Source organism: Trichechus manatus, unplaced genomic scaffold, assembly GCF_000243295.1.
Source record: "Trichechus manatus latirostris isolate Lorelei unplaced genomic scaffold, TriManLat1.0 scaffold00007, whole genome shotgun sequence".
Classification (NCBI taxonomy): Eukaryota; Metazoa; Chordata; class Mammalia; order Sirenia; family Trichechidae; genus Trichechus; species Trichechus manatus.
In genome coordinates, this window is record NW_004443943.1 from 29,945,419 (window position 1) to 29,967,108 (window position 21,690).

Here is a 21,690-nt window from a genome sequence, read left to right on the forward strand (position 1 = left end):
GGGCTGGGACAAGAGGGAGTAGAAGCCAGCTGGCCTGGTTCTCGGACATTAGCCCTAAGTTACAAGAGTTGGTTCTGCCCTAGTGAGTGCAAGATCTCTGAGACTTGACATTTCAAGTTGAGCTTCCCTCTGAGAGAGGCAAGGCTCCGTTTGTTCCTCAGATCAAATCAGCGAATGGAGTCCCATTGCAGGAGATCGGCAGCCCCAGGGCCCTCCCCTGTGTGGGAGCACCTGATGCCCCTTGCACCCCTCCTGCCCTGTCAGCCTGTTGCAGTCCTGCCCACAGTCTCCCTGTCCCTCTCCTCCCACAGCCATTCAAACATGCTGACACCAAGCTAGTCCTTTATATTAAGAAGCTTTATCAAAAATTGAAATACATAAAATAAGGCCATCGGCATACCTTGTTGGAGGGCAGCTTCCCAGCTGTGCACCTGGTCATTTCCATATATGCAATTAGACACAAATTAACTGCACAAGGAGCGTATTGGTGAGTGTCATTGTCACCTGGCTTTGCTGGCTGGGGTCTACCAGCCTTGGAGTCCCACCAGTAAAAGATCTTCATAGTGAATTAAGGACCAGTTCTGGGAAAGAGTGTTTTCCCCAAAGCTGTTGACCAAGTGAGCTGGTGGTAACAGGAGAGGGGATTTCTTCAGGTCTGAGAGCCTTCCCATCAGCTGGCCACATTGTCTGCTAGATTTGTCATCCCTACTCCAGGTCACCTTGTGTTCCTTTCCCCTGGCCTGTTTCCCCAAGAAGCTATGGTTTAAAAAAATCCTGTTCTGATGTGAGTAGGCAGTGGGGTTCAGTTTGGTACCAAGTAATGTCCTTTGCAGAGAGCCGGAACAGGACACTTAGGAGGCAAGCAGGGCCATCTCCACGTTGTCAGGGGCTGAGCCTTTGCCTGCCAGACCCTGAGCCCACTTGTGTAGGCGGCTATAGAGTGGGAGCCCCTGGTTCTCCCGGTACAGGTAGATGCCGGTGATGGCGTTCCACTGTGGCCGTGGCTGTGTGCCTTCCACTGGGAACTTGGCAACCAGCTCCTCATCATCCTTGTTGAGCGCCACGAAGCCGAAGAAGCGGCGCACGTTGTTGGCGGCGAGCACCCGCGAGTGCACCTCAGCCGTGCGCTGAAACAGCTGATCCTCGTTGGCCCGGTACTGCGCCCAGTAGGCCTCCTGGCGGTAGCTGAGTGGTGAGCAGCAATGCTTGAAGCACTTGGTCAGGAACACCAGTATGGCCACCACGCCGATGAGCAGCCACCCGAAGAGCTGGCCAGAGAGTAGGCAGGACTGAGTAGGGGCAAGGGGCTGCCTGGGACCCCTACTACCCCAAGAAGTAAGTAGCTGGTCAGAGGGGGTGGGCTGGACTGAACACAGGCCTGAGAGTCTCCTGGCTCTGTAACTTCCTTGGCCTCAGATTCTGCTTCTGAAAGGGGAGCTGGGCCCTTCTGGCTGGGATTCCACCTCTTCTTCCTTACCCCCTTTAGCACTGTCTCTGCTGTCTCTTTCACAGTTCTACACTGCCTCCTGCATTTTCTGCTGCCATTCCTTCGGCCCTAAGGGCCCACCCCTCCCCCCACATCATCTCAGCCCTTCAAAATCCAGTCAAACTGCCAGGCCCAGCCCAGATGCCACCTCCAGGAAGCCTTCCAAGGTCCCTCTGGGTGCAATCTTGCCTTGCCTGAAACCCCCATGGCCTGGTTCGTCTTTCATTATCATCTGCCTTGTTTTGAGATCACTCGTGCTTGTCTCAAACACTTGCTTGGGTGTAAGCCTGTTGAGGACAAGGGCAGTGAAGTTCACCTTTGTTTCCCCAGTTGAACTTGTACAGAGGTCTGTGGGCATTTGACGAGAATCAAGTGAATTTTGCTCTTTCTGACTACCAGCTCCCGTCTCCTTTGGTGCTGGCTCCAGCCCTGTTTCTCTGTCTACTTGTGTTCCTTATATGCCTAAGAGAAGAGACCTTTAGAAAATCTTATGCTCCTTCCTGTCTCTCCCTCACCTCCTGCTTCACTAAGTTAACACTTCCAGCTCAGTTTTTCTGCTTCTGCCCAGTTCTCCTCCCATGCCCTCTCTCCCCCGACAACTTCCACTCTTGGAGTCATCAACTCCTTCAGAGCTAAGGAGAAGCTGAGGGTGGGATCAGGGCAACAGCTGCTTCATTCCTGACTGTTGATCCCTCCTCCTAGCAAGAGGCTCAAGTCAGCAACTCTTGAGCCTGACTTAGTGGGGGGCCTGGGCCCTTCCTGGGATAGTAACTTGCTGGTCCTGGGAGCCCACCACACTCCACTGTCAACTCATGGCCAATAGCAAATGTTTTTTAGGTGGCTTGCAGAGGTCCAAGCTGGGGTAAAGGACTTAATCTGACTGGGATCTTGGCTCAGGCTGAGCCAGAGAATGTTCCTTTAATGTTTAAAACTATCTGGCTTATTTGGGACTGGAATTGGCTCTTGCTCCGCTAAGCATTAACCCTTGGATTAATCAGCTCTGATAAACTGACGCTGATAGGATCTAGTGGCTTCCTGGAGACCTCAGCTCCTGAGGATCCAACTCCAGTTTTACAACTGGGCCACCCCAGCACCTCCCCACCAACCACCACCTAGAGAAGGAGGAGGGGGAGTTTCCCTCTGCACAGCTCCTTACCTGGGACTCATACTTGAGCCTGCGGCTGACCTCCTCCCGGAAAACTGACAGGTTGGCAGGGCCCTCCCTGCAAGGGAATCTGGCCAGGATTTCGGTAGCATGGGCTGGTGGGAAGGCCTTTTCCTCGGCTGTAAGTGAAGAGGGGTCCACGAACTCGCTGAGGGCACAGACATAAGCCTCACCGCGCAGCAGGGAGATGACAGACCAGGTAACAGGGGCCACGGCTGCACGGCCCAGGATGGAGCTCAGGAGTAGGTAGATGGGAGCAGCTGAGCAGTTCTTGGCCCTCCGGTGCTGGCACTCAGCAACTAGGTTCCAAGTGTGGTTGTTGAGGATGACACCAACGAGAAACAGAGCCAGGGCGGGCACACCGATGGCTGCCAGCCCGTACAGGTAGTTCCGGGCCGGTGAGCAGGGGCAGTGGAAGGCCACCACACTGAACAGCTCCTGGCTGCCCACTGTTCCCAGTGCCACCAGGCCATTGAAAATCATCACATCCTTGCTCTTGAAGAAGAGTGATAGGAAGCGGAAGTTCTCTGCAATCAGGGCTGCCATGGTGAAAGCTGCAGGATGGAGGCAGGAGACTGAGATTGATGATTCCTGGTGGGACTAGGAAGAGGCTCAGGCTGTTGGGCACCTGAAGGCAGGGCACAGTCTTGCCATTTTATCCCCTACAGTGGTTGGCCTGGTGCTTCCTGTGGAACAGCAGATGCCTGATAAATGTTTGCCATTGAAAACGGAGATTGAAGAGGATGCTTGTGTGGCCAGGCTGGTGAGAAAGGAAAGAGTTTTGTGGGGGGCCTGTGGACCTGGGAGAAATAATGGTCACTACTGTTCATTGCCACCACCTATCTGTCAGTTTGTTATACTGTGGTATCTTGCATGTTGCTGTGATGCTGGAGGCTATGCCACTGGGATTTCAAATACCAGCAGGGCCTCCCATGGTGGACAGGTTTCAGCAGAGCTTCCAGACTAACACAGACTAGGAAGAAGGGCCTGGTGATCTACTTAGAAAATTAGCCAATGAAAACTCTGTGGATCACAACAGAATATTGTCTGATACAGTGCTGGAAGATAAGCCCCCTCGGTTGGAAGTCACTCAAAATTCACAGTGGTTACAACACTGTACTTGAACATGTGATCATGAAGATGACATAGGACCAGGTGACATTTTATTCTGTTGTAAATGGGATTGCAATGAGTCGGTGCCCATCCAAAAAAACCCCTTCCAGGACTGGAAGTTAAAGGGAGCTGGCAAGTAGACAGCCTGGTATGCTTGCTTGTGGTGACCACCTGGGTTCACTCAAAGAGTGGAAGTGGAGGAGGTGCTGCAATGAAGACTGGCTGAGTTTGGACATGTTCCTTTGGTGCCCACTGACTTAGCACACAGGGGCTAGGGATGAAAGAAAAAGAGAGAAAGGGCTGGCTGGTCTGAAGTGCAGGGAGTTGTATGGACTCCTGAGCGTATGAGTGGTGCCCATTGACCTAGCCCCCCATTCCCCCATCCCCCCATGGGGGTGAGAGAGAGAGAGAGAGAGAAGGGACTGGTTGGTCTGAAGTGCTGGGAGATGTGTGGACTCCTGAGCCAATGGCTGGTACCCATTGACCTAGCCCACAGGGGCTAGGGATGAACTGACCAGAACATGACTGAAAGAAGAAAAGATGTTTGACACTGTGATCTGGTGTAGACTGCTGCAATTTGACGGCTTGCTCTGGACTATGCTTATGGATGCAGATGCTCAAAGTTCCAACTGGAATAGAAGATTCTTTAGATAAAGGAACATGCTTGTTTCCTCAGAGTACTGGTTTGATAGGGATGGACATTTAGACATAGGTTGTCTAGAATGGGGGGTAGATAAAGGCATGAAGTGGCTGGTTTATACACTTTCATGGGTGTGCTTAGACTCAGAACGAGGGGGACAAGGAGAATGGGTCTGGGGAAGAGAGTATAGGGGAAGATGCTGATAGGATTATATGATTCAGTTGTGAGTGTTGATTGTTAACAGAGTTAATTGTGATTGTAAAAACTAATTGTAGAAGAGTAACTGTGAAAGAGTGGACTAAGGGTGAGGAACTGCTGGACTGGAGTATAGTGGCTGAACCTAAAGTCCCTTAAAAGTTTTGCTATGCTGAAACCTCCTGAGGCTCAGAGGCTCTCAAAAGCAAGGGAATAATCTTCTGTCAGTATAATTTTATTGGAGGCCCAGGGGGGTGAAGCTGAGGTGACTTTTGGAGAATCTGACCAGATCAGATGGATACCTGCAGCAGACCTGAATGGCCAATACCTGAGTAACCTCACCCTGAGTAACCTTACCCCAGGACTCTTTGCCCTACTGAAGGACTAATTGCTAATGACTGTTGTGGACTGGTATAATGATTGAGGGGGAAATTAACCCTTTAAGTGTGAATGGGCCAATGGCTAGAAGAGCCAGGGGGTAGCCTGTGGTGCAGTGAATTACTTAATATGACCCTTCTAGTCATAGTCTTTGTAACTCCCACCAAATAATCAAGTGGGACTATGCAAATGAGGTGCTTATGGCTCACCAAAGGGATTGGATAGTTTGCTAATAATGTAAATAAGGTACCTGGCATCCTTGTGGGGGTCAAACCCACTGCTGTCGAGTCGATTCCAACTCATAACGACCCTATAAGACAGAGTAGAACTGCCCCATAGGGTTTCCAAGGAGCAGCTGGTGGATTCAAAGTGCCATCCTTTTGGTTAGCAGCCAAACGCTTAACCACTGTGTCACCAGGGCTCCCTTGTGGGGATGGGACCGTGCAAATAAGGTATACGGAACCCTAACAAGGGGATGGGTCAGTTTTACCACACTGCTAGGCTTACAGGGAGGTGTGGAGAAAGAGAGAGATCAGCTGTAACACAGAAGACAGAGAGAGGCAGCAGAGGCAGCAGAACCAGGACAGACAGGGAGAAGCAGTGGCAGAGAAACGGTGGCAGCAGAACCAGGAGACTGGCAGGAGACGGTGCGGTGGGCATCCTGGCCCACAGAGCAAGAAAGCTGAGCACCTTGGAGCATGAAGCTTACTGGTGGAGAGGGGTGCCTCTGGGCACTTATAGGCAGAGCTAAAAGAGCTTTGTAACATGTGCCTGAGCAGGGCAGAGGCTGGGCTGAGGGGCTGAGGGCCAGAGAGAGACTTGCCTGTGACCGCAGCTGAGAATAAGCTGTCCTGATCAAAGAACTGTATGCTAAGTATTTCGTGAACCTGAATTGTAACCTGTTACTTCCCTAATAAACACCATAATCATGAATATTGTCTGTGAGTTCAGTGTGGCCATTGCAATGAATTATCGAACCCAGCCCAGAAGTAGAGAGTGCCGTGGGAGGGGTGATTGGTGTCAAAATAGGTAAAGATGGGGCATATCTGACCTCTGCCTTGTAGAAATCAGCCTTAGACTGTTGATCTTGATTTTCCTTTCACCTTGTGAAGTTAGAGGACGTCAAACACCTCTGCCATGCCATTTTTACAGCAGCTAACAATAACAACATTGTTCATTGAATTTCACCCCTTATTGCTCATCCTTACAACTCCCTGTGAGATGACTATGTTATTATCCCCATTGTACACAAGAGAAGGTGAAGGCTCACTGAAGGTGAGTGACTTGCCAAGTGGCAGAGCTGAGATTCAAACCCCGGACTGCCTGCCTCAAACACTTACGTTCTTTCTGCCACCACAGACTTCTCTAGGGGTAGGGGTTGGGAATGGCCCTGTGGTGTTGGGGAATGTGGGATGCTGACAAGCTTTCCCCTTGGGATTCCAGGTAGTGTTAATGTACTGAAAGACCTGGGAATCTTTGGGGGATATATCTTCAGGACCCCTAGCCCCATAGGTATAAAAGCTGGAGTGGTTGTCCGTGGTTGTCCCGGTGGACTTAATCCTGGGATGTGGGGTGGGGTGGAGGTAGGGGCCTCCAGTCAGTGGTGAGCCTAACACAGCGAGACTCCAGCATCCCTAGAGTTCATAAGAACCTTTTGCTTCATTTTGGAAACCTCAGGCTCTGAACTCGTTTAGAAGATACTGGCTTTTAACATACTTCATGACTTATCTAGGCCTCAGTTTCCTCATCTGTGAAAAGAGGATAAATCATTCTGGTCCTTGCTCTCCTCTTAGGGATGTTGGAGGGAAAAGAAATGGAACAGATGATGCCTGAAAATTGTCCTGTGTGTGAAACCCCCCATCTCTTCCAACTCTCTCAACCTCTTGGATCTTCACAGTGGCTCCCAGAAGTGACTCCAGCAGGGTGAAAGATGGAGGGTGATTCTCCTCCCTGCAAAGATCAGGAAACTAAGACCTTAACAGGAAGTGCCTTGCTTGAGGCCATTCAAATATGCAGGTGCCTGGGCAGAACTTCTGACCAGGACCTAAGGAGGCTTGTGATGTGGAAAGGGTGAGGCTGAGCTGAGAGAGCCCTCCATTTTCTCTGTCTCCTCCTGACGTTGGTTTGCCTGCCCACGGGAGCCTGGCAAGCCCTGGCGTGTTTTCCCCTTCCCCAGCCATGGCCTCTTCCCACTGAGCAGACTTTATGGGAAACCTAGGTGAAGACTCAGTGGCACCCTGAGGCTTCTCTGCCTTATCAGGGCTGCAGTGGAGCTGGCCACCCACCAGGAAGTGGTCATGGGTTCAGGCTCCAGAGATGTCCAGACCAACTCTCTTCCCAGGCTCCACCCACACAGAGCCAGAGACAGCCCCGGGTGTGGCCCTACGTCCCTCTCCTCATCTCAGGGATGGAAAACAAAGGTCCCCAGGCCAGAGGAAGCCGGGTAGAGGAGAGTTGGGGTGGGCAGCAAGCAAAGGTGGGATATCTGCCCATATTCGCTTCTGTGCCCTCATCTCTATCACCACCACCGTCTCTGTCAGGGCTGTCAGTATAGGCCTGGGCAGAGCCATATGGCCACACGGGATACCAGGAGGAAGTGGGGGTGTCTGACTCTTCCCCCAACTCATGGGCTGAGAACTCCAGTCTTGCTCCCTGGGAAAGAGGGTTTGTAGTTTTGCTGGGGATGAACAGGTTAAATGCAACCCCACCTCCCCTTCCTCTTCTCCTGGCTTCAAGGCTTCTGATTAGTTCCGGGTGGGGGCCCTGGCCTCACAAACCTACCCAAAGTAGCAGGATGCGTGCACAGGAGTGGGTGCTGAGCAAAGGATGAGCCAGGCCGCCATCTGAGGCTATTGCCTCTGCCCCACAAGCCAGGGCAGGGCCCCACCCAGACCTGGAGTGGGACCTCCTTGGGATAGGATTGACCCCGCCCCAGTAGGGGCCTCAGCTAGGGGCCTCTCTCTCCCCAGGACAATCCATCTGGGCAGCTTGGAAGAAACTCTACTTTGCTCCCCTGGTACCTGGCTGACCCAGGGAGGGACCCTTCCTTACCTGGAGCTGGCTGCAGGCACCTGTGGCCTGGGTCTTGGCCGGGCTGGGCTCTTGGAGCCCCGGGCGTGGTTCTCTAGCCACTGGTAGAGCAGCTGCCCCTTGGCCCAGCCTGATCCCGTGCCGCTGCAGCTCCTCTCTCTTGTCTTCTCTCTGCTTCTCCGGCCAGCACAGGAACTCGTCTGAGACCAGCAGGCCCCAGGCTGGTGGCGCCTTCAGAAAAGTTTAGCTCCAGAAAAGAGAGGAGGAAACAGTGGGATGGAACATGCGGCAGCGAGTGGAAAAACAGCGTCCGCGCGCCTGCCTGCAGCTTGCAGAGGAGGCGGTGGCAGTGCTGGTGAGGGAGGAAGTGCAGGCGCCTGCTGGCAGCTGCTGCGTCTGTCCTGTGTTGCTGGGGCCGGGCCTGCTCGCCCTCCCTGAGCAATGCCGACCCTCCGCCCTCGGCCCTGCCCCGACCAGACCTGACTTCACTCCAGTGGGACCAGCGAGGGGAGGAGGGGTGTCAGCAGGGACCAGGCATTGAAGACTTCAGGAAGCTCTGGCCTCAGACCTGCCCTCCAAGCCAGTTTCAAAAGCACCCCTATGCCTGACCCCCACCAGGCAGAAGCTTCCGGAAGGAGATCCCAGCAGGGTCAGGGGAGAGGTGCCATCAGACCAACACTGACCCCTTGCAGAGCACCCAAGGCTGGGCGCTTCCCAGCCTTTTCACTCAGAACTGTCCTGCCACTGCCTGGGCAAACCCTCTCCCTGCCGGCTCTTCTACCCATAGTTCAGCTGACTCCCCCGGTACCGCTTCAGATCTCTGGAGGACTGACAAGTGAATCCAGGAGTCCAGGGAGTCTCTGAGGCCCTGCAGGCAGATCTCCGAATGTGGGTGAAAATTACAAGAAGGCAGGTTTATGAAGGAAGCCCATTTGTAAAAATCAGCACTGCCCAGCCTGTCCCAAAAGGTGGTCATGAGCTTCCTGTCTGTGGGAGTGTGCAAGGGAAGCTGAAGAGTCATGGGTTAGGAATGCTGAACAGGAGTATCCTGTCTAAGGACAGGCTAGATGACCCCCAGGATCAGGCAAGGTGACCCCCAGCCCCTGTTATCACTCCAGATCCTTCCCCAAAATTTATCTCCCTTTATCCTCACCATAATCCTGAAAAGCAGATGTTTTTATATCCATTTTACAGACAAACAAACTGAGGCTCAGAGGGGTTAGGTGACTTGCCTTAGGACCCACAGCTCTAGTGTTTGAGCCCAGGCCAGCCAGACCCAAAGCTCTGCTCTTCCTTCCACACCTGTACCTCCCACTTCCTCCAGGCTTTCTTTCCTATTTGGCAGTCCCTCTCCCACCCCAACCAACACATAACCTGGCCTTAGTTCATTGAATCCTTCCCCTTCAGGGGCCACTCCAGGTCCCACTTCCTGGGGTGGCCTCCCAGCCCACCTTGGCCTACAGGGATCTCCTTTCTCCCAAATGATTAACGGGAGGGACACTGGGTCTCAGACTGGGAACAGAGGTAAAGTGCATAAGAGAGGATGGAAATCATTAAAACAATGTTGTAGGGACCAAGATCAAGGAATTCTGTGATGGGTGGGCTTATGTCTCAAAGATATCCTGGGTGGGGGGTGGAACAAAAAGTCAGTCTGGCCCTCAGTTTCCTCTTCCTTCACAAAGAGGGCTTGAGTTGCTTCAGTTCCTTATCTTCTCTTCCTCTGCCCGAGGGAGGAGGATGTCCTCAGGTTCAGGAACGAACAAACCCGTTAGCCACCATGTACTGAGTGCCTCCCATGTGCCATGTGATTTTACATACTTCACTCATTTAATGCTCGCGATAACCCTATGAGGTAGGTGCCCTTATCCCCATTTCATAGATAAGGAAACTGAGGCACAGAAAATGAAGCAACTGGCCCAGAGGCACAGTTTGTAAGTGCTAGAACCAGCATTTGGCCTAGTTCTGTCTCACTCCATAGTCTGTGCTGTTTCCACTCTAGGTAGCTCCCCTCCCATCCCACCACCTGTACCCTTACTTCAGAGCAGAGCGTCTTAGCACTTTAGAGTCCCCTCCCCAGGAGGTGTGGTTTTTGAGAAAATGAGGAGTCATCACTTCTGTTTCTAGTTGTTCAAGCCCTGGGCGTGGTCTGATTTCCTCTGTGACAGCTACCTGGATGTGAGGGGGCACTAGGGTGGTCTTTAAGGACTACCCCCCCCCCCCACCTTTCCCTACGTGGGTGGCCTTTGGAGCTTGGTGCTGAATAAATGTGCAGTCCATCTCAACAGTCGTCAAGTGATCTCTGTGATGACCACACACTCTGGCTTCTCTCGGGTGGACCTGGCTTCCAGCATCTTGTCCCATCAACTGTCACCCCAGGTATTCACACCAGGTGAGGCCATGTGCTGTGTCCTCACAGTCCATCTGGGTCTAGCCTGCTCAGCTTCACTCAGGACACTCTGGCCAAAATCAGAGTGTTCCTGCGTCATGCAAGGGCTGGAAGCTCTTCCACTTCCTGAGCCCTGAGCACAAGGGAACAGGCTCCTAAAAAGCCACAGACAACAGTGGACGCTGGGGCAGCGACCCTCCCAGGACCTAAGAGGGGATAATGAACCAGGGATGAGGCCAGTGGCTCCAGAATTGGTATGACAAGTGACTAGGCAGGTGGGAACCATCTCTCCCCATAACCCCCAAGCCAGTTCTGAGCCCTTCTGACTAATACTGCTCTTGGTCTCCCTGCCCTAGGGCCATCCAGGGTAATGTCCTGGGGCCTACATCCAAATTCCTGCCTCAAATGGGCAGGCCTGGGTATGTGGGTCTGCTCCAGGGGCCTACTGCCCAGCACCTACAGCCTTTGTTTTTCCATCTGGTTTGCGGGTCTGAGGGGCTGTGGGTTCAGACCCTCATTCCTGCCTCTTTAGCTGACTACGGCTCACACTTTGCTGAAGTAGGTGGCTACTTCTTTGCGTGGGGGCCGGGGCCCACCCCCAGCCCAGCCGTTGGCCATCAGCGGCTCCTCCTGGCCCAGCCGCAGTGGCGGCTTACACTTGTGCCAGCTGGTGAGCAGCCTGTTCACGGAGCCTTGATCGGTGATGCCACGTAGCTTCTCCCTCTCCTCGCCAGCACTGTCAGTGGTGGCTGGGGTAGCAGTGGCTGTGGCCAGCACCCTGTGGGTGTGACCCAGCTCCAGGTCCTGGTTCATGGCCTCGAAGAACTGCTGGATACAGACTTTGGCGAAGGCCTTCGCATGCTCTGTGCATGTCTCATCAAAGAGCTTGCGCTCAATGTCGATATAGTGGGACCAGTACTTGCTCTTGAGGAAGGCGGCCTGTGTGAAGCAGGGCCGCATGGAGCGCACCACGAAGGCCAGCAGTGTGGTCAGCAGCAGAAAGGACCAGCCCAGTGCCTGCGGAGCAGAGAAGAGAGTCAGCCAGCATTGCCCTCTTGCCCCCCTCATCTAAACAGACTCCCCCCCACCGAACACTCTATGTCAGGGTCCTTAGGGAAAAGAACACCGGCTGGGCAAGTGACTTCCCCTCTTGGTTCCCATTTCCTTGTCTGTAAAATGGGTGTAGATGTACCCACCTTGTGGAGAGGAAATCCTATATGTAAATCACCTGGCATGTAGGCCTGGCTCTCAGTGGGCAGAACCTAGAGTTAGACTGCCTGGGTTTGAGTCTTGTCTCTACTACATACTAGCTGACCAGGAGAAAGGTGCCTGAATTCTCTGTGCCTCAGTTTTCCCACATGTAAAACGGGGCTGGTGATAGTGCCTCTTTCATAGGGTTGTTGCGAGGACTAAATGTGATAATTCACTTAGCATGGTGCCTGGTACAAAGTTAGTGCTCAGTAACCATTAGACATTATGATGCCACTAGGCCCCTGCTGACCATACATCTTCCTTCAGGAAGCCTTCCTTGACCACCCTAGGCCACAGGGACTGTTATAGATTGAATTGTGTCCCCCCAAAATGTGTGTCAACTTGGCTAGGCCATGATTCCCAGTATTGTGTGGTTGTGATCTGATGTGATTATCCTATGTGTTGTAAATCCTAACCTCTATGACGTAAATGAGGCAAGATTAAAGGCAGTTATGTTAATGAGAGAGAACTCAATCTACACGATTATGTTGTATCTTGAGTCAATCTCTTTTGAGATATAAAAGACAAAATTGAGCAGAGAGGAGAGGGACCTCATTACCACCAAGCAAGAAGAGCCAGGAGCAGAGCGTGTCCTTTGGCCCCCGGGGTCCCTGTGCTGAGAAGCTCCTAGACCAGGGAAGATTGATGACAAGGACCTTCCCCCAGAGCCAACAGAGAGAGAAAGACTTCCCTGGGAGCTGGCGCCCTGAATTTGGACTTCTAGCCTCCTAAACTGTAAGAAAATAAATTTCTGTTTGTTAAAGCCATCCACTTGTGGTATTTCTGTTATAGCAGCACGGGATAACTAAGACAGGAACCATTCGTCCTCTCAGTCTGTGGCTCTCCTTTGGCTCCTAGTACTGTCTACCATTCACTCTCCAGGCACTCACTGAGCACCTCCTCCATGCTGGGCTCTGAGCTGGGCCCTCAGGGACTCAAGCACTCAAACTCTGTGCTGAAGAGCACGGGACAAGTGGGCTCTAGCTCTGCTCTGCTCATAACCCACTGTGGGTGTGGACAGAAGGCTCCCCAAAGCTGGGCTCCAGAGTCAAGCCCCCATCTGCACAGAGAAGTGTTTGGCCGGATCAGGATGGGGGGACAGGCGGGTGATGGCAGAGCAGACTTTTAGTGGGGAGCTGGAGAGCATGTGCTCCATCTTGGTGGGGGGCACTATCCCCACACTATTCCACGAAGAACTGTGGGCATGGTGGGGCTGGATCTTCAGATGTTTCAAGAGAAGCTGGAAATCTGATTTTTATGTGAAATTTTTTGGTTTTTAGATGTGTCGAGTAATTCTAAAGTTTAACATCACTGAAGGCCAAATGAAACTTGTCTATAGGCCAGGGAGCCGTGATCTCTGGGGGTACTTGCAACTTACGATTTCATTTTTTTTTTTTTAATTGTGCTTTAGATGAAGGTTTACAGAGCATATTAGTTTCTCATTAAACAATTAATACACATATTGTTTTGTGACATCGGTTGTCAACTCCTCAATGTGTCAACACTCTCCCCTTCTCGACCTTGGGTCCCCCATTACCAGCTTTCTTGTCCCCTCCTGCCTTCTTGTCCTTGCCCCTGAGCTGGTGTGCCTATTTAGTATTATGTTGTTTTATGGGCCTGTCTAATCTTTGGCTGAATGTTGAACCGCAGGAGTGACTTCAGTACTGAGTTAAAATGGTGTCCAGGGGCCATACTCTTGGGGTTTCTCCAGTCCCTGTCAGACCAGTAAGTCTGGTCTTTTTATGTGAGTTAGAATTTTGTTCTACAGTTTTCTCCAGCTCTGTCCGGGACCCTCGATTGTGATCCCTGTCAGAGCAGTCAGTGGTGGCAGCTGGGCACCATCTAGTTGTGCATGATTTCATAGTTTTAAATTCAGGTAGAGGGTCAGTTGCCCCAGACTCCAAGGCCTGGGATAATGGGGCAAGTAGCCCACAGGAGAGGAGGTGCAGGGTGGAGAGAAGTAGAGTCGTGTTAGATGCCCAGGGTGTGAGGTTCACATGGGGCATCTGGGGGGTGATGGAGACCTGGTGGGAGAGAGGTCCAGGCTGGAGAGGAGGAGCTGGGGGTGTCTGAGTACATATGTTTCTCTAGCCCTTAGATTGTAGGCCCAGGCCCCTGCCCCCTCTCCCTGACATCGCCTGGTCCTCTGGCTGCATGAGCATGTTGCCAGCATTGCCCTTCCCATGCTTCGCGGTCTGGAGGGGCAGCTGGAGAGGCTCAGACTAGCGAGGGCCCAGAGGGGCAGAGGACAGGGGAGTGGGGCTGGGAGGATGTGGGGTCTGGACCTGAGCACTCTCACCCTGGCTTCAGTCATATCCCTCACCCAAGCCCAGCCTTCCAGAGCAACCCGGCCCTCAGCTCCCACTGCCCAAGCAGGGAGATTCCAGCTGGAGACATTTGCCAGGGAAATGTATCCAAATGGCCCCACCACCCACCAGCCTCAGGGCTGCCTAGGCTTGGAAGAAGAAAAGGATACAAATACTCCCAAGCTTGGTGCTCAGAACAGAGGATGTGGGGCTGGCTCTGGAGACCTCAGGACAGGGGACAGGCCTGCTCTCTGGAAGCTTCTGGCCTGAGAGAGCCACAGTACTTTCTCCAGGTGGCCCCTGTCTGAGGGAAGAAACCTGTTTGGCCCTCAGAAGCCCTGTCTAAGTTGGGAAAACATGCCCAGCCCCAAGGAACTTCATCTGAGGAGGAAAACTCAGACCTGTCTGAGGCGCTCCAGTCCGATGGAGGGGGACAGAATATGACTGGCCTGAGGAAGCCTCATTCTGAGGGTTGGGGGACAGGGTCTTTCTGGAGGGGCCCTGCCTGTGGGGGTAGTCCCAGCCCAAGGCCATCCGGCCCCCTCACCTGGGAGATGCAGCGCAGGTAGCGCACGGCCACCTCTCGGGCCAGCAGCCAGTCGCCGTCGTAGATCTCAGGGCAGGGCACCCGGGCCAGTAGGCGGACAAGCTCTTGGGGAGCCAGGCTGGGCGCCAGGCTGCCATTGCCCAGTGTGGCCACGGGGATGGCCGTGTAGAAGGCACAGAGGAAGCACTTGCCATCAAGCAGCGTGACAGCCACCCAGATGACAGGTGCAATGAGGGCGCGCTGGGCCATGGAGCAGAACATGTAGCGCAACACGGCGGGGTCCTTGGCCCGGCGGCCCGGCGGCCGCTTCCACTCTTCGGCCAGCATGGACACGTTGTTGTTCATGACCAGGCCGAGCAGAAAGAGCACCAGGGGAGGTGCGAGCAAAATGCCAGCACTGTACGCCTCATTGTAGCCTGGCAGGCAGGGGCAGTTGAAGTCGAAGGCCGAGTACATCTGGGCGCTGGCCAGAGCCATGATGCCACAGATGCCGTTCATGAAGGACTCCTGGTTGGACTGAAGGAACTGGAAGATCATCCGAAACTTATCCATCCTGCCCCCGTGAGGGGCCACGGCCCTCCTCCCACCTCACCACTGCCTCACAGACGGCCCCAGCAGCCCATCCTGCCCACTGGGTGCCCACCTCATGACTCTGGGCCCTCCTAGCCGAGACGGGCAGGGCTCAGGGCAGCAGCTGATGTCACTGTCCCTTTGAGGAAACTTCTAGTCAGGTGCTGACCCAGAGGGTGCTGGTTGGTCAATCCTGTGGACGGAGCCAGAGTTCTACCCCTCCTCTCCTCACCCCTCCCAGCTGCTGTCTCTCCAGAGCCACCTCCTGCAATGGGAAACCACAAAGCTGCACCAGTTCTCTGTGAGTGTGGGAGGGAGAGGGCAGGCTCAGACACAGCCTGGAAGACTGTCTCCAGCAGGGTTGGGGTCTGGAAGAATCCAGGGCTGCTGCAGAGGCCTGAGCTCCTGGGCCTGAACCTCTGGGCTCCTGTGAAGCATGTCACCCTCCTCCTGCCCGTCCACACTGTGTCAGAATCCAAGAGGGCTCCTCCATCAGTTCAGACAATGAGGGTATGATGGTGCAGTGATGGCAGTGGCGGTGGTGACCGTAATGGAGGTGATAATGTTGGTGGTGGGGTTGGTGCTAATGGAGGTGAAGGTGATAGTAGTGGTGATGGCAGTGGCAATGTTGACAGAGGTGATGGTGATAGTGGTGGAAGGATAGTGGTGATGTTAATGGAGGCGATGATGATAGCGGTGGTGAGGATGGTGGTGATGGTGAGCGTGGTGGTGAAAGCAGTAATGATGGTAATGGTGGTAGTGATATTGGTAAGACGGGTTGTGGCCATGGTGGTAGCAGAAATAGTGCTAACGCAAGCATGGCATGGAGGAAGAAGCCTCCCATTGGAGTTAGAGGATTTGGATTTGAGAGGTTATCGGGTTCCCTCCTTGCAGGGCCGGGAGCTGCAACCTGTGAGTAGGTGTCCTTGTGTTCAGGAGACCTGGTGATGCAGTGGTTGAGTGCTCAGCTGCTAACTGAAAGGTCAGTGGTTCAAACCCACCAGCAACTTCGCAACAGAAGGATGTGGCCGTCTGTTTCCGTAAAGATTACAGCCTTGGAAACCCTATGCAGCAGTTCTACTCTGTCCTAAAGGGTTGCTATGAGTCAGAATGGGCTCGAAGGCAGTGGGTTTTATGGGTCTTTGTGTTCGGTTTGCCAGTGTCTCTGTGGGTGTGTCTGAGTGTTTGTGGATTGTGGATAACAAACCCTTTCCTGGCCCCTCCTCCTACCTCCTATCCCCCAGATAAAAAAAGGGAAACCATAGGCATGGCATTGCATGCCTGGAGCTTGGGCCTCCAGAGTGGTCTGCAGGAACCACCAGCATGGACACATCAAAGCGGGAGTGCTTTAAAAGTCTCCCTCTGTTGCGTGGGCAGCTCTCTGTAGGGCAGGGCAGATCCAGCTCCATCCAGATGGCTCCTGTGGGGAGAGGGGTGGGGCTGGGCTAAGGTAGAGCCTAGACAGGGTGTCTCCATGGGGCCACAGATCTGTATATCCTGTGTGTGTGCCCATGTGTGAGCTGGCTGTGGCTCTGGGCCTCTGGCTTGTGTATCTTCATGTGTATGTGTAACCACATTGGTGGCCTTTGTATCTGTTTGTCTGTGTATGAACAACAAGAGCCGACATTTGCGGAGGCTTCACTTGTGCCAAGCACTTTACATGTATCATCTCATATAATCCTATGGGATAATGCTATTGTTCCCATTTTACAGAGGCGGGGACTGAGGCTCGGAGAGGGTAATTTAGTAGCTAAAGGTCACACAGCCTGTAGGTGGAAGAGGAGTGGGATTTGAACCCAGGCTAGCCCTCCCATGGGACTGGGGAGTAGAAGAAGGGGCAGAGAAGTGTTTTTGGCCTTTCTCTTCTGGCTGAATCCGGTTCTCCTATTCTACTAGTCTGGGTGGAAACTCTAGTGTGTCACAAATAGGATACAGGTGGGGAAGGAGATTGCTCTCTTCAGCCCTCAGGTTGGGCCTGGGGCAGCTGGAGCCCCCAGACTGGTAGCTCCTGGAGGACTCTTGTCAGGGGCTCCCCAGAGAGCACCTACAGGCAGAAAGCAGGATGAGGGAGATCCAACCAAGGAAGTGTCTACCCCAGACATTTACTGCAGCATCATTGTGTATCCTGACGAGGGGTCTGAGCTGCTGCCAGAGCCTGGCATAGCCTGAAGTGCGGTGGATGTGGGAGGGGGGAGGTGCAGGATGGCCGGGAGGGGGGCTTCAGGGGGCTGCCTGAAATCTCTGTCTTATATACTAGACACATCTCCCCATTTGTGGCTGATGGGTCTTTTTAGTGGTCCCCAAGTTGGCTGCAGTGTGCCTGCTCTAACCACACATGCAAGCTCTACAAATTCTAACTTCAAGATTATTTAAAAATACTTGACATTAAAAAAAGTTTGGTTGGATTCTAAATCCATTCTTCTCATTATCACAAGGATTTTGGTGACATCTGTCATTGAAAGTAAAGGGAGAGTGTTAGAATCTTTAAATATCATCCAAACTGTTGTAAATTCTTGCATCGTTGTAAAAATTAGTCCTAAATTTATCACCTACTTGGGTGGATACTTCAAACATTTGAAGAGATCATCATTAAAGAGCCTTGAATAGGTATTGCGTGTGGTCATTTTATGCATAAAGTCTGATATTAACAAGTTGTGTTCGCGGAAGCAAACTCAAACTTCTTATGTTAAAAAACCCAGGCAATTTCATTTGGATGTTTTATGCAAATTCAGAGTACTAGTCTCCTAGGACTGCTGTAACAAATTACCACAAAGTGGGGGGCTTAAAACAACAGAAATTTAATCTCTCACAGTTACGGAAACTAGAAGTTCAAATTCAAGGCATCTGCAGAGCCATGCTCTCTCCAAAGGCTCTCGGGGCAGATCCTTCCTTGCCTCTACCAGCTTCTGTAGTCCCTGGTGTTCCTTCGTTTGTGGTAGCATCGCTCCAATCTCTGCCTCTGTTGTCACATGACGTCTGCTCCTCTGTGTCTGTCTGTCTCTGTGTCTCTTCTCTTTTTATAAGGACACAAGTCATATTGGATTAGGGTCCACCCTACTCCTGTATGACCTCAAGTTAACTAATTACATCTGCAAAGATGCTATTTCTAAATAAGGTCACACTCACAGGTACTGGGGATTAGGACGTCAACACACCTTTTTAGAGGACACAATTCAACCCATAACATTCAAAATTTAGTCTTTCTTAATACTTTGTATTTTATTTTTATCATCACAATTGTATGAGACGAAGAAAATGTAATCATTTTTTGCCCCACCAGGCTCCATATAAAAACCAATACCAAACCCACTGTTGTCGAGTCTCTTCCCAGTCATAGTGACCCTGTAGGACAGAGTAGAACGGCGCCATAGGGTTTCCAAGGCTGTACATCTTTATGGAAGCAGACTGCCACATCTTTCTCTCACGGAATGGCTGGTGGGTTTGAACCGCGCTGACCTTTTGGTTAACAGTTGAGTGCTTAATCACTGTGTCATCAGGGCTCCAGGCTCCATACAGATGTCTCCAAACCCCCTCAGTTTGCCCCAGTGTCATGTGCCAACATCAGCATTGTCTCTTTGCACTGTGATCATCAGGTTAGGATGAATGTTAGGAAGCTCTGCCTCTGAAGGATAGAGGGGCAGGGGCAGGTGACCAATGGCTGGGTAGGTGTCTTAGTTATGTAGTGCTGCTATAACAGAAATACCACAAGTGAGTGGCTTTAACAAACAGAGATTTATTCTCTCACAGTCTAGGATGCTACAAGTTGAATTCAGGGTGCCAGCTCCAGGGGAAGTCTTTCTCTCTCTGTCAGTTCTGGGGGAAGGTCCTTGCCATCAATCTTCCCCTGGTCTAGGAGCTTCTCAGCACAGGGACCCCTGGTCCAAAAGATGTACTGCACTCCTGGAGCTTCTTTCTTGGTGGTATGGGGTCCCCCTGTCTCTGCTCACTTCTCTTTTTTATATCTCAAAAGAGATTGACTCAAAACACAACCTAATCTTATAGATTGAGTCCTGCCTCATTAACAGAACTGTCTCTAATCCTGCCTCATTAACATCATAGAGGCAGGATTTACAACACATAGGAAAATCACATCAGATGACGAAATGGTGGACAATCACACAATACTGGGAATCATGGCCTAGCCAAGTTGACACATATTTTGGGGGGACACAATTCAATTCATAAGAGGAGGGATGAGGGAGAAGATGGGAGAGGGGTTTGGCCTCTTGAGGCCCAGTTGCGGCTAGAAGGCCCCACTGTCAGTGACCACAGAAGAGACATAGATTACACTGGCGCGCTTGCCTGGGGAGACAGCTCGGCCTCTGGTGTCACCCTCCTTGAATACCATCCCCCCTCTCTCTACCCACCCAGGCCCTGCACATTCGCTCAGTATTTTATTCATTGAACAGTCAAGTTTTTTCTTAGCAAGAAACTATGTCACAGAGTGATTAAGAGCAAACTGACCAGTGACCTGGCTTCAAGTCGCAACACTGCCACATACTAGCCAGGCATCTTGGGCAAGTAATTTAACCACTGGGTGCCTCAGTCCTCTCATCTGTAAAATGGAGAGAAGAATAGAGTCTAACCCTCTGGTGGTGTAAGGATTCAATGAGACGATGCAGGTAAAGAGTTTAGCACAGACCCAGGCTCACAGTGAGCTCTTGCAAATGATTGTTACAATATCATAATGGTACTAATTATCATCTCTGCACCTGAGCTTTAGTCGTGCATTTAGAAAATCTGAATTAGTTTCCTATTGTTGCTGTAACAAATTTACCACAAACTTAGTGGCTTAAACCAACACAAATTTATTCTCTTACAGTTCTGGAGGCCAGAAGTCCAAAATGGATCTTATTTGGTTAAAATCAAGGCATTGCTGGGCTGTCTACCTTCTGGAGGCTCTAGGGGAGAATCTATTTCCTTGTCTTTTCCACATTCCCTGGCTTATGGCCTTGAATCTCTCCAATGTCTGCTTCCGTCCGTTGTCACATCTCCTTCTCTGACTCTGACCTTCCTATCTCTCTTATAAGGACCCGTGTGATTGCCTTGGGCCCACCCAGGTAATCTAGCAAACTCCCCATCTCAAGATCCTTAACTTCATCACATCTGCAAAGTCCCTCATGCCATGTGAGGTAATATTTTCACGAGTTTCGGGATTAGGAGTTGGGCGTCTTTGCTGTCATTATGCTGTCCACTCCAGCAGGAGTCTTTTGCAGTGCATTTCGTGGTGTATGTGTTTCCTCCACTTCTCCCCTATAATTCCTAGAGCACAACGCGAAGTGGAAATGAAAAGCAGTACATCACTACCCCACTCACACTTTTCAGAGTGTTGGCAGTGAGCTCACCCACAGCCACTACTGTGAAATGTGCACCAGCACCTACCCCACCGCTTCCTGCCCTCAGGGATGTGGTCCTGCCACCCATCCCGGGGCTCGTGTGTCCCCTCCGACTTGGAGGAGTTAAGGATGCCATGAAAAGCAGCATGCAAAGGGGCCCCCTGAGACAGCTGGTGCTGTACCTTTAGGAAAATGCTTAATTTGCTTGGGAGAGTGTGAGTGTATGGTACTGAAGTGGACACTGCCCTCAACCAGCAACTGTTCTGGGCATCCAGAGAACTGGGCGATGGAGGAGGCAGGGGCCAACAGAGAGCTGTGGCTGCCAGGATCTGTACTGTTAGGCTGTTTTATCAGAGGTATGAAGTCTTTACCTAAGAAGGATATAGGGCTATTCTCTTCTGCATTAGTCAAATCATATTGGGGGTAGTATACTGTGGCAAATGAGCCCTCGTGGTGCAATGGTTAAAGTGCTCAGCTGCTAACCGAAAGGTCTGTGGTTGGAACCCGTCAGTGGCTCGCTGAGTTGGAATTGACTCAATGGCAATGGGTAAACCGTGGCAAAAGTGGTAATGCTCACCAAATATTCCATGTGCTTTCTTATAATTCCTAGCCTCTGATCCAGGTAGGTTGGGGCCATGTGACTGACTTCTGGTCAATGGAGCATGTGTAGGTGTGATGTAAGTCACATCCAGGTCTGGCACAACTCTTCTCACCCTGAACCATGTCCCCTGCTCCAGGGTCGGATTACCCAATAAGCAAGGTACGCACGGGCTTACTTGTGCTTACTTACTAACCTGTAGTGCACAATTTCACCTGTTTTTCACCACATCAAAGATGTGATCACACGTGTGAAACTGTGCACTACAGATTAGTAAGTAAGCACAAGTAAGCCCGTGTGTACCTTGCTTACTGGTTAATCCGCCCCTGCTCTGCTCTTTCTCTTCCCCTGCCTTGCTGACCCAAGAAGCCATGTGTAACAGATGCCTCTGTCCTCCACCCGTTCCCCTCAGCACTCACCTTTACATTCCAAAGGCTGCTCACTACAAACACTTGAGAACTTTTTTTGGCTTTGGGGTTACATTCACTTGGGATTACATTGGGCCCAAGGCAAACCAGAGGTGCCATAGTTCGTGCCCTAACCAATGACAGACAGTATTTATTGGTGAATAAATACTCCATGTTCCTCACTCCTTGGTTGGGATTACTCCAAGGCATGTTCTACAAGGTCTCCCACAGTTTCCCAGTGCGATTGGATTCCAGTTGCCCACACTGGTAATTGGTTAGTTC

The 21,690-nt window shown here is 51.8% G+C and overlaps 2 protein-coding genes across 5 annotated transcripts; both read right to left on the bottom strand.

Annotated features, from left to right (window-relative positions):
- Positions 1-681: 681 nt before the first annotated feature.
- CALHM2 (calcium homeostasis modulator family member 2) lies at positions 682-8,349 on the bottom strand. 4 transcript variants are annotated; one of them, XM_023741127.1, is made up of 3 exons: positions 8,029-8,349; positions 2,643-3,411; positions 682-1,268 (listed from the first exon to the last, which is right to left on the bottom strand). In XM_023741127.1, exons 2-3 carry the CDS (start codon positions 3,195-3,197, stop codon positions 852-854), a joined length of 972 nt encoding a protein of 323 aa, XP_023596895.1. In that variant the 5' UTR covers positions 3,198-3,411; positions 8,029-8,349; the 3' UTR covers positions 682-851. The 4 variants fall into 4 exon arrangements, with proteins under 4 accessions (XP_023596895.1, XP_023596899.1, XP_004370162.1 ...); XM_023741131.1 differs by lacking the exon at positions 8,029-8,349 and adding an exon at positions 5,228-5,339 and having other exon boundaries at positions 2,643-3,337; XM_023741138.1 differs by having other exon boundaries at positions 794-1,268; positions 2,643-3,205.
- Positions 8,350-10,936: 2,587 nt separating this feature from the next.
- CALHM1 (calcium homeostasis modulator 1) lies at positions 10,937-15,049 on the bottom strand. The gene is made up of 2 exons (XM_004370106.1): positions 14,498-15,049; positions 10,937-11,410 (listed from the first exon to the last, which is right to left on the bottom strand). Exons 1-2 carry the CDS (start codon positions 15,047-15,049, stop codon positions 10,937-10,939), a joined length of 1,026 nt encoding a protein of 341 aa, XP_004370163.1.
- Positions 15,050-21,690: the final 6,641 nt, after the last annotated feature.